Source organism: Trichechus manatus, unplaced genomic scaffold (genome assembly GCF_000243295.1).
Source record: "Trichechus manatus latirostris isolate Lorelei unplaced genomic scaffold, TriManLat1.0 scaffold00062, whole genome shotgun sequence".
NCBI lineage: Eukaryota > Metazoa > Chordata > Mammalia > Sirenia > Trichechidae > Trichechus > Trichechus manatus.
In genome coordinates, this window is record NW_004443998.1 from 4,641,599 (window position 1) to 4,658,175 (window position 16,577).

The window sequence follows — 16,577 nt, forward strand, 5'->3', positions numbered from 1 at the left end:
CCTCACCCGTGGAGCGCGCGACCCCCGTCGCCCGAGGAGCACGCCCCCCGCCGCACGAGGAGCACGCCCCTCCTTCCTCACCCGTGGAGCGCGCGCCCCCCCGCCGCTCGAAGAGCATGCGCGCTTCTCCGTCCCCCGCCGGCCGAGTGGCTGCCTCCCCTTCCCCCCTCGGCGCGGACGCGCAGGGCGCGGAACATGGCGGCGCGGCCGGGTGGCCCAGCCTCGCCGCCGCAGGGCCGAGACGGAGCGGCCCCCAATGTGGTGGCGCGGGTGGCGCAGTGGGCCGACGACCACCTGGTCCTCGTTCGGGTACGGCAGCCCCGCCGTCCGGGCAGGGGATGGGCGCAGGGGGCGCGGAGCGAGCCGGAGGGAGACGTGTCCCAGGGAGGCCCAGGCGGTGGGCCCTGCCAGACCTGGGACGGACGGGGTGTCACGGGGGCGGGGGCGACATGGCGGGGGTCGCAGTACAGGGCTGCGGAGGGCGCGCGGCAGCCCGGGGGCCCATGTGCCTTATTTCTGGATCCCGCAGAGTGCTCGACGCAGCCCATGTTCGGGGACCGCGGGTCCTTTAGAGCATTGGGAAGGGGGCCAAGCGGTTCTGTAGGTGCCTTGGTGAACGGTTTCTGAGGTCACTGGAGCTTGAGCAAAAGGACGACGTCTGATCATGGTTTTTGTTTGTTTGCTTTTATAAGAATTTTTTTTCAAAATGCTGTTTTAAAAAATTAAATCGACTAAAAAAATTTCCAGTTTTTTGACATCATCCAGGAAGAGTGGTTTTGCTTTATGAACCACCCAACAAGGGCCGGGTAATTTGAATCCACACTTCGGGGAGAAGCTGTAGAGCGATGTTTGCAAAGATCATCTGATTGCTGTGGGGATAGTGCTCTAGGGAGGAGGCAGGGCGGTCAGGTGCCTGCGGGGAGCCCTGGCGAGCCCTGCGGCGTGGGAGAGGAAGAGGGGTATCGCTGGGTGGAGGAAGGTTGGGGTAAATGCCTTGCTGGGGAAAATCTAGAGGGCGTTTTAGACATATGAACTTCAAGATACGTGTTAAAGGGAGATGTGTGAATTTGAAGCTGCTCATTAGACTTCTAATAGGTATTGCAGCTGCCGTTTTAGGCAGCTGGATAGGAGACTGGTTTTGAAGGGAGATCAAACCTGGATATATAGAACTTTGGGAGTGAGCTGCATAAACCTTAGGTAGTATTTAAAGCCGTGGGCTTGAATGACATCTGGAGCAAATGAGAAAAGGTACCGAAAAAGGCCTACAACTGAGACCTGGGTCATCCTAACGCTTTGAATCAGGGCAGTGAAAAGGAGAAGTCAGCGAAGACAAGGAGCAGGCAGTGAGGGAGGAGGGATATTGGGAAAGTGAAGAGAGTGTGTTCAGAAGGAGTGGTTAACTTTTTAAAATTTGGCCGAGAAGTTGCGGAGGGTGAGCTTTGCAAATACTCTGCGGCCAAGCAGCACGGGGGCCAGGGGCTTGTCTGTTCTCCCTCTCAGTTGTAGCGTCGGCCCCTTAAAGTAGTACCTGCCGCTTAGGAAGACCCGGATACATATTTGTAGCTCTGATGAATGCCAGATCTGTGTGTGTTCTTTGACGAGTCCTTGTTTCTTCCGCTTAAGCAGGAGTGAATGCCTGGGCTGTTTGAAATTAAGTGACCTGAGAAGGAATTCGGGAGGAATCGTGTTATTCCAAATAACCTAATCACAGATTCCCGACACTGTACCCTTGTGTATATTTACAACTTTATTTCTTGTATACCTAGTTGTGTATATTGAAGGAAAATACGTTAGATTATCACTTTTTTAGGAAGTTGCAGGATTCTTTTTAATTAAACTCATTTGTTCTATTTCAATTCAAATGAAACACTTCAAGAATATCCGTTTTTTTCTCCTTTTTATGTTGTAAATATGTATGTAACAAAACATTTGACATTTCTGCAATCTTTACATTTCAGTGACACGTTCATCATGTTGACAGTCATCCTGATCCAGTCCCAGATCACACCATCATCCTTAACAGAAGCCCAGGGTCTCCTAAGCATTGAGTTCTCTTTTCCCTCTCCCACTCACCCCCGGCAACCACTAATACACTTTGGTCTGTATACGTCTGCCTGTTCTAGATACCTCATATAAGTAGGATCATGCAGTATTTGTCCTTTTGTGACTGGCTTATTTCACTCAGCATAATGTTTTCAAAGTTAGTCCATGTTGTAGCACTTATCAGGAGTTCAGTTTCTCCATGGCTGAGTAACATTCCGTTATATGTATATACCACATTTTGTTTATCTGTTTGGCGGTTGGAGCCTGGTGGCGCAGTGGATAAGAGCTCAGACTGCTAACCAGAAGGTTGGCACTTCGAATCCACCAGCTGCTCCTTGGAAACCCTGCGGGGCAGTTGTCCTGTAGAGTCACTATGAGTTGGAATAACTTGATGGCAGTTGGTTTTTGGGTTTTACTCATCTGTTGCTAGGCGTTTGGGCCTGTTTCCATTGTTTGGCAATGTGCTGTAATGTGGCGTAGAAGCGTCTGTTTGCTATTCAGTTTGTACTTCTCTTGGGTGTGTATTTGGGAGTGGAGTTGCTAGATCATACGGTAATTCTATGTTTAACTTCTTCAGAAACCGCCAAAGTGTTCTGCATAGTAGCTGCAGCCTTTTACAATCCCACTAGCAATGGATGAGGGTTCCAATTTCTCCACATCCTTGCATCAGTATTTTTCCCAACCATTTACCTACATATATTTGCTAAGGTGCTGTATTTTAAGGTTTTAACGATAAGGTATTCTGCCAAATACTTAAATTTCCACTGTAAACTTAGGCTTATGGTCAGATTTGAAGCCCTGGTGTGACGTAGTGGTTAAGAGCTCAGCTGCTAACCAGAAAGGTTGGCAGTTTGAATCCACCAGCTGCTCCTTGGAAACCCTCCTGGGCAGTTCTGTCCTGTCCTGTAGGGTTGCTGTGAGTCAGAATCGACTTGACAGCAGCAGGGTTCGTCTGGTTTTTTCGACAGTTGGATTTACTGTGGGCATTGCAAAAGAAGGATTAGACCAGTTCATGCGTTCAGGGAACTATGGTTAAAGCAGTACAATCAACAGAGAACAAGTACATCAAAATTACTGCGCATACCAGATTGCTTGGAACAGACTGGGAGTGTTATAAAAGTTAAAAGACGGCAAGATTAATGGGTGAGAGGGTAGTCAAATTTTTTTGGGAAAGGTGGGCCTTCAGTTAAAGGATATGTGGTATTGGGACAGAGATACAGAGAAGACGGTCTTTTTTTTCCGCACTTTTAATTAGTACTTCATTATTGTAAATAATAATTAGTGAGAATTAATCTTTAAATCTCTTTCTGTAGAACATCAGCACTGGAATGGCCGTAGCTGGAATAATGTTACTTCTGAGAAGTGTTCGAGCGGTAAGTTACAGAATGAAAAAGGCATTATGATAAGCAGCGAACAGTTGATTTATGCCTACCACTTTTTATTTCCAGCAGTATATCATTTTGTTACTTATATTGGAAGCTTTTAAATAGTACTTTAGAATAATGGGCGTATTTTAAGATCTTGGTTTAAAAGTAGCACAGCCACAGGATCTCATGGAAAGTAATTGCAAAACCTGTATTTCCATAATCACTTTTTTTTGTGATTAAAAAGGAATCAGAAAAGGATTTAGCTTGCTAAAATGGTATAATCACTAAATTTGTGTTTCAGACTTTGCAGATGATTTCAAAAGTTTCTGTCGGAGTTGTAGAATTGGATCATAATTGAATTATGTTGCTTAGTACTGAATAGGTTAGGCTTGCAGTTAGTGTATTTTTTGGCCCTTTTAATATTTTAATAATAGACATATTTGGAAATCTGATAATTCAGGATTTAAAAGTATATTTTATATGACTAATTCTTGCTGTGGAATGTAATTTCAGCGTCGTGTAGAGTACTGGCACGGATTGCTTCTGTGCATACTTATTTCCTTCATTTCTTGTCTGCATACTGTTCTGTGTGGTCATTCACTTCACAGCATTAGTCTGCTGTCCATCTTTTCCAGCTATTGCCTTTTCTCCTGAGTCTAGTTTTAGAACTTCTCATCCTCTAAAAAAAATTTTTGTAATGCCTTGAACTCATTTTTAACCCTGTATCTGTTAGGCGCATTCTTATAACACTTCTGTGATTTCGTAAGTCATTCAATATTTTTTAGCATAGGTACATATTTTTTTAGAATGGAACTTTAGTGCTTTTCATTCTGCTTTTTCTTGACCTGATAATCCATATGCTCGTGACGTACTTGTCTGGTGAAGGTTTTAAATTTGTCAAGAGGTTAAATGATCTGATGAACAGTTTAGGTCGGAATAATACTGAGGGGTCATTTTTCTTGTTACTCTTTAAAAAATACGTGACTCAATTATGGATTATTTTAATCTCTGTTATTTTCAGTATATAGTTCAACATTTCACTTCAGTAATATTAAAACCAGAGGCCAGTTATTGTTTATTGCTTTAGTTTTCTTCTCATGGACTTTCCTGTCCTGATACTGTTTATACAGTATTAGGCACGTTACTGATATGTGCAAGTTACTTAATTGACTATTATAAATTTATATTACATGTTACGAAGTTACTCACTTTACACTTTAGTTCCGGTGTAATTTTTTTAGAGTTCCTGGGTTTTGATGATACTAACCAGTGATGAGAAGGACTAACTAAGGACAGACTAACTAAGGACGTAGAAAAGGAGCGTTGGAACATTAGGGGATAAAAATACTCTGTATTATTTTAGGATTTTAGGATAACTTTGGTTGCAAGTAAGGGAAACCCCAGCTAACAGTGGCTGAATTTTCTCATGTCCCAAAAAGTCTGGAGGTAGGGGGCTGCTGCAGTGGGTCCCTGACCTGATGACATAGGGCTTAGGTCTGTATGGGAGACATAGGCATAAAATGGTGATAAGCCCCAGGGTCAGCATCTTGGTGTTAGGTATTGAAGTAAATTCCTCATGTTGACCTTCTTTTTTTTTTAAATTTGCCTCTTTTATAAGATGTTTAAAACAAAAAACAAAAAACCTTGTTGATTAAGGATTTGGATTTATTTTGGGAGTTCCTGAGGGGCCCAGATGGTTAAGTGCTCAACTGCTAGCCGAAAGGTTGGAGGTTTGAACGCACCCAGAGGGACCTTATAAGACAGGCCTGGGGTTCTGCTTCTGAAAGGTCACAGCCTTGACCCTGTGGAGCAGTTCTACTCTGCACACATGGGGTCGCCACGAGTCAGAATTTATTCATCGGCAACTAACTACAGCAATAACAATTTAATTTGATTCAGCTTTGTGTAGTTTTCTTCTGACAATACCAGCATGAATAGATTACGCATTTACGTAATAGGATGGTGACTGTTTAACTAGATTTGTGTGGTGCCAGGCACAGATGCTCATTGTTGTTTGATGAAATGTGTCAGAGTTTGAGGATATAAGCTTTTAGAAGGTAGTACTCTATTTAATGTTCTCTTTATAGTAGCTTGCAATAGTAAAATAGTGAATCATGATTTCTAAACAATAGTCCTATAAAAACTTTTGATTAAATTATATTGAAGTATTAATGTAGAATTATGAAAGAAATGTAAAATTTTTGATGGTTATGTCTTGTTAAATGTTTTGATAACAGCTTGACTTTTTTATTTTAAAATGGAAATAATAAAATGTTATTTTTTCTCCTTGTAAACCAACAGGCATCAAAATTCACAAGTTCTTCAGATATTCCAGTAGAATTTATAAAAAGGAATGTTAAACTACGTGGACGATTACGTCGAATAACCGAAAATGGTTTAGAAATTGAACATGTTCCTATTACTTTACCTATTATATCTTCTTGGAAAAGTAAGTAAGGTGCAAGAATAATAAGATTAAATAGCTGTTGTAGTATTCTTTTATGAGGTATTTTTGATAAAATAGCAAAAAAGGTCATTTAATTTGTGACAATTCTCCATTGGTTGTCTGTGAGAGAAAGTCCAAACTCTTGGTTTAACGTAAAAGGAGCTATTTAATTTGGCTCCAAATTTCCTTTCTTCCTTCCCTGCTGTTTTTATTCACTCATTCAGTCTTTCATTCAGGCATTAACTCGTTCATTCCACAAATACTGAGCCAGTGTTACATTGTAGATTCTAAGCTAGCTGTACAATGCTGAGTGAAACAAGCAAGGCCTCTCTGCCCCTGGGAGCTTACAGTCCAGGTGGAAGATGGACAGCAAACAGATGAAAACTTGTCCTGAGAACTGTGAAGGAAAAGAACAGGGTGCCAGGGTAGAGAACTGTTGAGGGTTGTGGAGAGGGAGAGTCTTTATGGAGTAGTCAGAGGAAGCCTTCCTGAGGAGTTATTTAATCAGAGACCCCAAGAATGAGAAGGGCTAGTTAGAAAGAGTGTGGGTGGGGACGAGCTTGGCCCTTGTGACAAGCTGTTTGAAGGCTCTGGTGGCCAGGGCACAGGGATCAAGGGAATGAGAGGCACAAAATGAAGTTGGAGGAGGTGAGCAGGGCAGATCTTTCCTGTTGCAATTGGTGTTTCTCATAACTTCATGTCAGAGACCTCAGCCACACAGACCTTGCTGTTGCTTACACATGCTCTGGTGTCCCTAGGCACGGTTCTTTGTCCAGAGTGCCCTGGCTGCTGGATTCCTGTGGAATGAACTCCTGTTGGTTCTTCGTCTTCTTTTTTGGTTGAGAATATACACGGCAAAACATACACCAATTTAGCAGTTTCTCTATGTACAAGTTAGTGACATTGATTACATTCTTCGAGTTGTGTAACCATTCCCACTCTCCTTTTCTGAGTTGTTCTTCCCCCATTAACATAAACTTACTGCCCCCTAAGGTTCTAATCTTTTCAATTGCTGTTGTCAATTTGATCCCATATAGACAATTCTTAAAACTACATAATGCTGAAGGCTGACCTTTTTTTACTAGTTACGGTAAACTACTGTTTGGTTTTAAGACGTCTTCGGGGATATTTTTGGTTTAAGGTTTAAAGCATATCTCAGGGCAGTAGTTTCAGGGATTCAGCCAACTTTCATGGCACCAGGAAGTCTGGAGTCGATGAGAATTTGAAATTCTGATCTGCATTTTCCTCCTTTTGATCAGGATTCTTCTGTGGAATCTTTGATCAACATGTTCAGTAATGGCAGCCGGGCACCATCCAGTTCTTCTGGTCTCATGGCAAAGGAGGCAGTTGTTCATGGAGGCAGTTAGCCGCACATTCCATATCCTCCTATTCCTGACTCTCCTTCTCCTCTTGCTCCAGGTAAATAGAGACCATTTGTGCCTTGAGTGGAAGCTTTCAAGCTTTTAAGCCCCCAGGCACTATGCAACGAACTAGGAGGTAGAATAGAAGCAGTAAATACATTATTAGGCCAGTTAACTGGGATATGATGAACCCGTGACCCTAAACCTCCAAACCAAGGAACCAAATTCCATGAGGTGTTGGGTTGCAGGTGAGCAGCCTTAGCGGCTACTGTTTTTGTTGTTGTGGATGTATCTATTATGCAGCTTTTGCCAGTTCAAATTTTTACAGTTGTACAACTTATTGACAGCAATTAAAATAATCGGCTGTGCAACCCTACCCTTAATGTGATTTTTCCATCACCATTAACCCCCGTTTCCTCCTCCCTGCCATCCCTGGTAACCACTAATAAGCTTTGGTCTCTATACATTTGCCTTTTCTTTTTTTTTTTTATATAAGTGAGGTCATACAATATTTGTCTCTTTGTGATTGGCTTATTTCGCTCAACATAATGTCTTCAAGCTCCGTCCATACTGTAACATGTATCAAGACTTCATTTCTGCTACTGGCCGAGTAGTCTCCTGTTCTTTAAGACTCAGCTCAAATGTCAGCCCTTCTGTGAAGTTTTCCTTTACTCCAAGCAGAGTTATCCTTTGTCTTTACTGCAGTTTATACACACCTTGATTATAGTGTTTATTCATCTTTTCCTATAATTACATGTTTAGATAAATATTCCCCACTCAGCTATGAGCTCCTGGTGGGCAGGGACCTTTTCCTATTTATTTTGATATTCACAGTGCCTAGAAAAATACCCGTTAGCCAATACAGACTTGTTGAAATCTGCCGAATGGATCAATTTAGTTCTGTTTAAAAATCATCTTAGTATTATTTTAACTTTATTTTAACTTTATGAAGAAAAAGGGTTCTTTTTATCCCAGATGAATGAATATCACTCTGTTCAACAAGATATAACTGTAAAGGCGTAAAAGTGATCTCCCTCCCAAACATACTTGACATGATTGATTGTTCAAGCAGAACTTCCCAGTTTGAATGAGTGTTGTTCCCTGAAGAGAAATTACCTAGGGTGTTCGTTTGGGGCCACTTGAGCTCCAAGCAGGGTTCACACTTGACAGGTCCCTTAGCTTCTCCGTTGCTGTAATAATTTAAATCTCTCCTGACTCTCTGGAGCTCAGGCAGCAAGGCCAGCATCTCTGGCAGCGCAGGCTGTGCCTTGTACAACTCCAGGGCTGATACTGAAGCGGAATCGGTCGCCTGGAGTCAGGCAGTGGCTCGGTACTGGAATTGGCAGAGGTGCGTGTTTTTAATGGGTTTCATAAATAACAATGTGTTAGTACGTAGAACGGGAGTTTTAGAGCCAATAGGAACCTTTAGAAAGCATTAATTCCCACCTTTCCTTTTCTCCCCCACTTACTAGTGTATATAGAGGTTAAGTGCTAAGACTAGCTAGCTAGTGACTTGTGAAATCAAAGCTAGAAAACGTTTTCTGCCACTTGGTGGAGAACTCCACGTATAGAGATACACAAGTGAAAGAAACAGGTGGACGTATGTGTTACACTTCTCCGTGGGTGTTAACCAGTGCGAATGTCACGACGGCACTAAGAATGCTGTGTATGTGACGGATAGAAATTGCTCCCGTGAAAGATCGTTTTGCATGTAGAGAAGTGAAACCTGTTTCCCTGTAAAGTGGTTCTAGAACTGCAGAGTTGCCACCAAAGCACCGTTTTGGATGATGTAACAAGATGCTAGAGCATAATCTGTTTTTTTCAGCTTTTGTGCATCCCTTTTTTTTGGTAGTAAATATACATGCAACGAAATATTTGCCGTTTCAGCATTTGTCACACACAATTCAGTGACGTCGTGTTCTTTGTTCTTAAGTAGCTATTAATTGAAAGCTCCTAGGTTCCTTTCAAGGAGCCCTGGTGGTGCAGTGGTTAAAGCAGTCAATTGCTAACCAAAAGGTCGGCGGTTCAAAACCACCAGTGGCTCCACAGGAGAAAGATGTGGCAGTCTGCTTCCTTAGAGATTTACGCCTTGGAAACCCTATGGGGTTGCTGTGAGTCGGAATCGACTCGAATGCAGTGGGATATGTTCCCTTCACTGTTTTCACTACCAGATCTATAAAATAGAAATGCACTCTTGACTTTCTTGCAAGGAGGGCTGAGATTCAAGCCCTGGAACGAGGCCGTTCTAACTAGAATGCTTTGCTTCAGACGACTCTGCAGCAGCGTAAAGGCTACGTGGCCTGGTAGTGGAAGGTGCGTTGGCGTGCGGAACAGTGTTTCCAGCTCCGGACCGTGGTTCTCACCATCACACAGGAGGGTTAGAAGATTTCCAAGACTTTAACTCATGCCCTCTTCTGTGACAGCCTCTCCCACGGTTTTATCGGCGGTGTATATGAATGTAGCTTAAGCACTTCGTGAAGTGAATCTGTTGAAACATTTCCCGATATTTACTGAATACCTGTTCTGTCGTTACAATCTCAGCATATAGTAGCAAACAGTGGATGTGAGCCTACAGTTGTCACAAACCTGCTCTCTAGAGGGGTGTTGTCCAAAGCTGCTCACATCCCTGATGGTAAAAAATAATGTTTTTGGCAGTGTGATACCCCTGTTTCATGAAGTTGTCCATTGTCATGAATCCACATATGATACTGTATAAACCTAGGGTACATATCGGTCACTATTGTATTATGTCCTACCTAAAAACCTTCCAAATATTCAGTCATGATTTCCTGCCCATCTCTGTGAAGCAGAAATATAACAGACTTGGCTGTGGTTTGCTTCAGGATCTACCTCATGTCTGTGGATTTTCCCAGGTGCCCATGGTCTTCTCCCTGCTTGGCATGCTCACTCTCCCGAGTCTCCCCCTCCTCTGTTTGTTCTGCAGCACGCAGGTCTACCTTTTTCCACAGAGTGCTCTTGGGATACCCACATGAGCCCATGTTACTGTCCCCTCCCAACCTTCTAGCATAATCTGTCATCCCATCCAGTGTGAACTGGGCTTTTCTTTCAATGTGTGTATAAGACTTTATTGAAGGTCTGGGAAGATGAAGTGATTCCTATCACAGAAATACAAAACCTAAATTAGAACCTGTAGACTTTTAAAAGTAACATTGATTTTTTTTAAATAGCTCTAACATTTTGGAGAAAATACAGGTACAGCTTAACTTATTCAGTAATTTGCCCCTCGAAGAGTTACTGTTAAATTCTTATTGACTGCATTGTGTTTTAAATATTCAGAGGGGAATTTGGTAATTTTAAAGAAACCCAGTGATCTTTTGTCAAGTGAAGAATTAAGATATTAACACCTAAAGTTGATAGTGTTGAATTAGATTCATGGGCTACCCATTTCCAGTTTTTGATCCCTTAACTCATTAGGTAGCAGCAATTCATCTAGTATCTGTTGGATTCTACCTTCATCTAGTTCACGTGTTACCTGTATCACAGAGTTTTTGCTAAAAACATATTCGTCCTACTTACACTTCCTCAAGTGTCCACTGTAGCTTGGTATTTCTGTGCCAACATGAGAAGACCTTTTGATATTTCCCTAACTGAAACCCTTGAATAGATTTCAGGAAGCCCAGGTCCTAAAGAAAATATTTGTTTATTATCAAATAATATTTTAACAAGGTTCTAGTGTACCTTCTTGAATTCAAGTACAGTTTTTTCCCTAGAGAACAGATGAAGTTAACTTCATACTTTCAGCTATGTTAACAAAAACTCACTACATGTTAAATGTATAATTTCTTTTAAAAAGGACATTTTTTTCAGCTGTTATGAGCCTTTTTTTGAAAATTACGAACATTTTAAAAAATAAAATCCTGCAAAAGGTTTGATGGGAAGCCTAGGGGGCAGTGAGTTGAAGATAATGGTGATGGAATAATTTGGAAAAGGATAGAATAGCAGCACAACTGGAAGAATGTAATCAATGTCACTGAATTGTACATGTAGAAACTTTTGAAATGGTGTTAACTTTGGCTATGTATATTTTCACCAAAAAAAAAGTCCTCCAAGGTCGAGAAGGGAGGGTGTTGACGTGTCTTGGGGTTGTTAACCAATGTCATAAAACAATGTGTGTATTGACTGTTTAATGAGAAACTATTCTGTAAACCTTCATCAAAAGTACAATTAAAAAAAAATTAAAATCCTGGTTAAAATTTTATCCATGGTTTGAGTAAAGAAACCTTCTTAATATTATGTTACTTTGAATTATAAATTGATAAAACCCTGTCTGGAAATCAGCTTCACAAAATGTATCAAAAAGTAATAACATTGGTGTAGATCAGTATTTATTGAAATGGGAAGATATCCTCAATAAGTTAAGTAAAAAAGTAGTTTATATAGATCTATTGGTAATAAGAATTCATTTTACTAAAAGATATCTATAGCTCTTTGTGTGTACACATAGAAATAAATCCGGAAGGATTTTTTTAAAAAGGTTGAATTGGTTAAATCTCACATCTTGTTCTGCAAGTTATTAAAATGGGTTTTGTAATTTTACTGCATCAGTCCTACACTTGAATATAGAAATAAGTCAACCTACATGTAGAGAGTCTGGGTATGTATAGATATAACATTATATTCAGCTGTTAGTTTGGACCACATTACTTTGGAATTTGCTTTTGCAACTTAAGCTAAACTCCTTTCTACCTGACCTTTCAGAGGAGCCACGTGGTGCCTTGCTGGTTAAGCTGGCTGGAGTAGAACTCACGCTCGCTGGGAGGGTTTGGTTGCAGAGAGAGCTGAAGCCGTCCCAACTACTGTGGTTCCAGCTTCTTGGAAGGGAGAACTCAGCACTCTTTTGCTACCTGTTAGTGAAGAAGGTAGGTAGTGTGAAGAAATAGCTAGGAATATCTTTATTCTTATTTTTATATTTAAACATTTATTAAAACTGTGAATACATATTGAGACCTCACGAATCTTTTTTTCTGTTTGTTGCTGTTGTCGGGTGCTGTCGAGCTGGTTCTGACTCATAGCAAATGCATCTTAAGTTTAAAAGTGACTTAATAATACAAGATTATATAAAGCATCCCACAGGCCTTACAAAATATTAGCTTCTCTTTTAGGCTGAAGAGTATAATATAGTTACCAAAAAAAGAAAAAAAACACAAAGGAAGTGATTATGAGAATGGTGGAAATAATTGTGATATATTTCAGTGTTTGCCACGTGCCAGACAGTGAGCTAGGCACTGTGGGTGTATTATGTCATTTATCCTTAAAACGACCCTGTGAGATCATTGCTTTTCTTCCCATTTATAGGAGGGACTCCAGGAAGGCCAGTGCGTTGAATAGTCAGGGTAGTCAGTGGGATTCAAGCCCAGCTCTTCCTGGCTCTGGATCCCACACCACATGTCTTTATATTGTTTCTTAGAAGGTGACAGAATTTGCTATAGGCGTATTACGGTAATTTACTTCTGCTGAATTTTACTAATGTGTGAAATTGAATTTTAATTATTCTGATTTTGGTTCAAAGGAATAAACTCAGAATTTTAAAAATAGAGAAAAATTATGATAAACCCTTTAAAACTGTATTTACTAATTTACCTTCATGTGTCGAAAGTTACTACGTTGAAAGGAACAAAAGCTACTTTGTTCCTTTAGAGGATCTTAACAAAATGTCTGCCAGTTTAAGTCTGGAGTGTTCACATTTTAGAATTTAATTAAATTACTTTTCTGAGGAAGCTGTTAAGTTATTAATACTTTTTGGAATTAATTTTATTAGATTGAAATCCCCGAAGAACTGTAGAAATTGCTAAGCAGGCTCTCCTTTACACTGTAAATCAGTGAAAACAGTCTTATTTATTCGGTTTCATTAGGAAGTGTGAGATATTCCATGAGTGAAATTTCTTCAAGAATGAAGAGTCAAGCAAGGACCAGCACAGTTTTTACTTTAATTATCTCAACGGAAGTTTTTAAAAACATGTATTTACATGCCACTGCCCTTATAAACACTGAAATACCCAACCTCATTGATGATTCTGTTTTGCTTTCTTCTGCTTTTTAGTTTGTCTCCTTTGCTCCTGTCATTGTCCCGATATTGTGTGCCCCACCCCCTCCAAGCAACAACCAACAAACCATGAAACCCAAGCCCTGGTGGTGCAGGGGTTAAGCATTCCACTGCTGACCTGCGGTTCAAATCCACCAGTCGCCCCTTGGGAACCCTATGGGACAGTTCTCGTCTGCCCTGTCGGGTTGCTATGCGTCAGAAGACTTGATGGCAGTGGGTTTGGTGTCTTTGCTTCTTTGGGTAAGACCAGTGAGTCTGTGAAGAGTTACAAGAGAGCCGATTAGACTTTGAGCAGAGGTCTCTTCAAGTAATAAAATCTTGGATTTTAGCAATAGCTGTTTTCCACTCTTCGGGACCTTTTTGCTCTAAATTTTTGGCTTTTCTCTGGAGGACTAAAGTTACTGAATGACTGATTTTAAGGTAAAAAAGATGTCAGTCTACTAACGGTTTTATTAATTTATTGGTTTGTGTTATTTTTTTTTAATTTAAGGGTGGATATTTTAATGTGAGCCTGAATGAAGAAATTTTGAGAAGAGGCCTTGGTAAAACCGTTCTTGTTAAAGACCTAGATTATGATTCTAAAATCTACTGGACAATTCACAGAAACTTGCTTAAAGCAGAATTAACAGCCTTAAAAAAAGGAGAAGGAATATGGAAGGAAGAATCTGAAAAAGAAAGTTATTTGGAAAAACTCAAAGGTTCCTGGAGAGAAATATGGAAAAAAGACAGTTATTTTAAAGAAATTGGATCAAATTTCAACTTGAAAAAAGAAAGTTATTATGACAAACTTAGAAGGACTTACAAGACCTGGAAAGAAAACGTGAATAACTACACCTTAATACTGAAGTTCAGAGAACTTTTGAGTCGTGTGTACTTTCGTAGAAAAGAGTGAAATATTTTAAGCCTGGAGGTGACTTACTTTAAAAAGAGCAGAATTTGTAAATATGTGGATATTTTTCATGGAGTTGGAATAGAAATTTCCCCAAATGATCAAAGTAGTAGCAGCCAGTGTAAAATCACCACATAGTTAATAGTAAAGCAAAGAGAAAGGTTTTATTTGGCACATGTTCCATGAGGCAAAAGTGGGAAATGGACGAGCATGCTGCCGGAGCCACGTCTGTCCGCTTCCAGAGAAGGTTACAGAGTCTTCAGTATACATCAACATTACAAATGGGTAAAATCATTAAAAGCTTCAGGCTTTCACAGATTGGCTTAAAAACTGCCAAATCACTGTGATTCTACGTTTTGAATTGTCTTTCTGAATGATCATTGGTCCAGGTTTTAGTGCTGATAGCCAGAGTCTTCAGTGGTGCAGCAACTCCTACTACTTACTAAATGCTGATAGGAAAAGATAAGAGTAGGAAACGTGGGTCTTTTATGCTCCATTTTAAAGATTGGTTTATGCACCAGGTTCCCTAAAAGCTGTTTTCCAAGATTGTCCCAACTGAGGTGTCCTTGTGAGTCCTTGTTGTTCCAGCAGGGTCACATTCTTTATACTCAAGGACCAGGCAGTAATGGCCCCAGTTTTAACTCCCAAGTCAGTAGTCTAACAGTGTTTAAATATTACCAAGGTGATTAGTATAAACGACATATCAGAATTAAATTGTGATTCATGTAAATTTTATATGCATTTAAGAAAAATAAAAACTGCCAGTTGAAGGTTCCAGTACGGAGTGTAAATGTTTGCAGAGCTTAACTGCTGTGGTATTTGTGTCATTTTGGGCAGCCGTATTTAATTTTTGTTGAAAGAGAATTTTTAGTTTCCCAGTTCTATCAACTTTATAATAAAGGGACTCTTTATTCTTCATGTTTGAGACTACGTCTTCTCTCCCAACTACTTCCTATCTGCTGGTGATTTGGGGACTGTGTTACAGAAGGTCACTTAGACCCTTACTAGTAATAAAGAATGGCTGATTTCTACCTGTTGTTACCAAAAAGAAAAAGCAACGGGGGACACGGAAATGTTTGTGTAGTATGAAGTTACTGACTCCACTATCACTGCAGGTTTACATGTATACATACGATTGTAATTTTTTTGTATATGGAAGAAAAATAAATAATGTATTTTTAGTTTATTCTTAAAAATAAGATCATTGAAGTATAGCTTGTTTTAGGAATCTTTGGATTAGTGGGAAATACTTATTTTTTAAAAAATTCTTCTTTTACGTAATCCTGTCACATAAATAGACATTGAGCAGTTTGTTAACTGAGTGAATGAAGCCTCTGATTTGTTTTTGTTTTCCAATTGTTTGCTTCTATTATATAAGAATACAATTTGGTAAATTCACTTACTAGTTCTGTTGATTGTTTTGGAGGTTCCTTGAGATTGTAGACAGTCATATCAGAAAATACGGGCAGTTTTACGTCTTTCTGATCTTCGTGCTTTTTTTTTTTTCCTTGCCGTGTGCAGTCCAGTATAATGTAGAGCAAGCAGATGTAATGAAAGTAAGTATCTAGCCTTGGTCCCTTGGGGAAAATGTTCAGTATTTCATCATCAAGTGTGATGTTAACTCTGAATATGTCCTTTGTCAGGTTGATGAGTTCCCTTCTATTCCTAGTTTGCTGAAGGTTTTGTTTTGATTTCCTTTTTCAATCATGAATGGTGTTGAATTTTGGCAAATGCTTTTTCCACCTCTATTGAAATGATCATGTGATTTTCCTCCTTTGTTAATACAGTGAATTACATTAGTTGATATTTGAGTGTTAAATCAATCTTGCATTGCTAGCATAAATCTCCCTTGGTCATGATACATTAGCCTTTTTTTATACTATTGAATTTGATTTGGTAATATTTTGTTAAGGATTTTTGTGTCTATATTTACGAGGGATATTCACTTGTGATTTTTTCTTCTTTTTTTTTTTTTTAATAGTCTTTTTCCGGTTTTAGTATTAGGGTTATTCCAGCCTTATAAAATAAGTTGATCTTATGACCCTTTCCTCTATTTTCTGAAAAAGTTTGTGAAAATTTGTGTTGTTTCTTTTTTAAATGTTTGATAGAATTCACCACTGAGGCCATCTAGACCTGGAATTTACTTTTGGCATGGTTTTTAATGTTTTCAGTTTACATAATAGATAAAGGACTATTCCAGTTTTCTGTTTCTTCTTGTGTCAGTTTTGGTCAGTTGTATTTATCAAGAAACTTGTCCATTTCATCTAAATTATCAAATTTATTGGCATACAGTTATTCATAATATTTTATTATTGTTCTTTTAATATTTGTCAGATCCACCCCTTTTTCATTCCTACCATAGATGATTTTGTATTCTCTCCCTTCTTTGTTTTTCTTTGATCCGTCA

At 39.7% G+C, this 16,577-nt stretch overlaps 1 protein-coding gene across 1 annotated transcript; it reads left to right on the forward strand.

The window, feature by feature from the left end:
- The first annotated feature begins 229 nt into the window (after positions 1-229).
- Positions 230-15,805, forward strand: CUNH3orf33 (chromosome unknown C3orf33 homolog). Its single transcript, XM_004379170.2, has 5 exons — positions 230-309; positions 3,357-3,416; positions 5,712-5,859; positions 11,937-12,097; positions 13,772-15,805. The coding sequence occupies exons 2-5, from the start codon at positions 3,372-3,374 to the stop codon at positions 14,171-14,173; spliced, it is 756 nt and encodes a 251-aa protein (XP_004379227.1). The 5' UTR covers positions 230-309; positions 3,357-3,371; the 3' UTR covers positions 14,174-15,805.
- The last annotated feature ends 772 nt before the right edge of the window (positions 15,806-16,577 follow it).

Coding starts and splice junctions, on each gene's coding strand:
- CUNH3orf33 (XM_004379170.2), top strand. CDS start 3,372: ATGGCCGTAGCTGGAATAATGTTACTTCTGAGAAGTGTTCGAGCG. Junction 3,417..5,711: donor TTCTGAGAAGTGTTCGAGCG/GTAAGTTACAGA, acceptor GTAAACCAACAG/GCATCAAAATTCACAAGTTC. Junction 5,860..11,936: donor TATTATATCTTCTTGGAAAA/GTAAGTAAGGTG, acceptor CTGACCTTTCAG/AGGAGCCACGTGGTGCCTTG.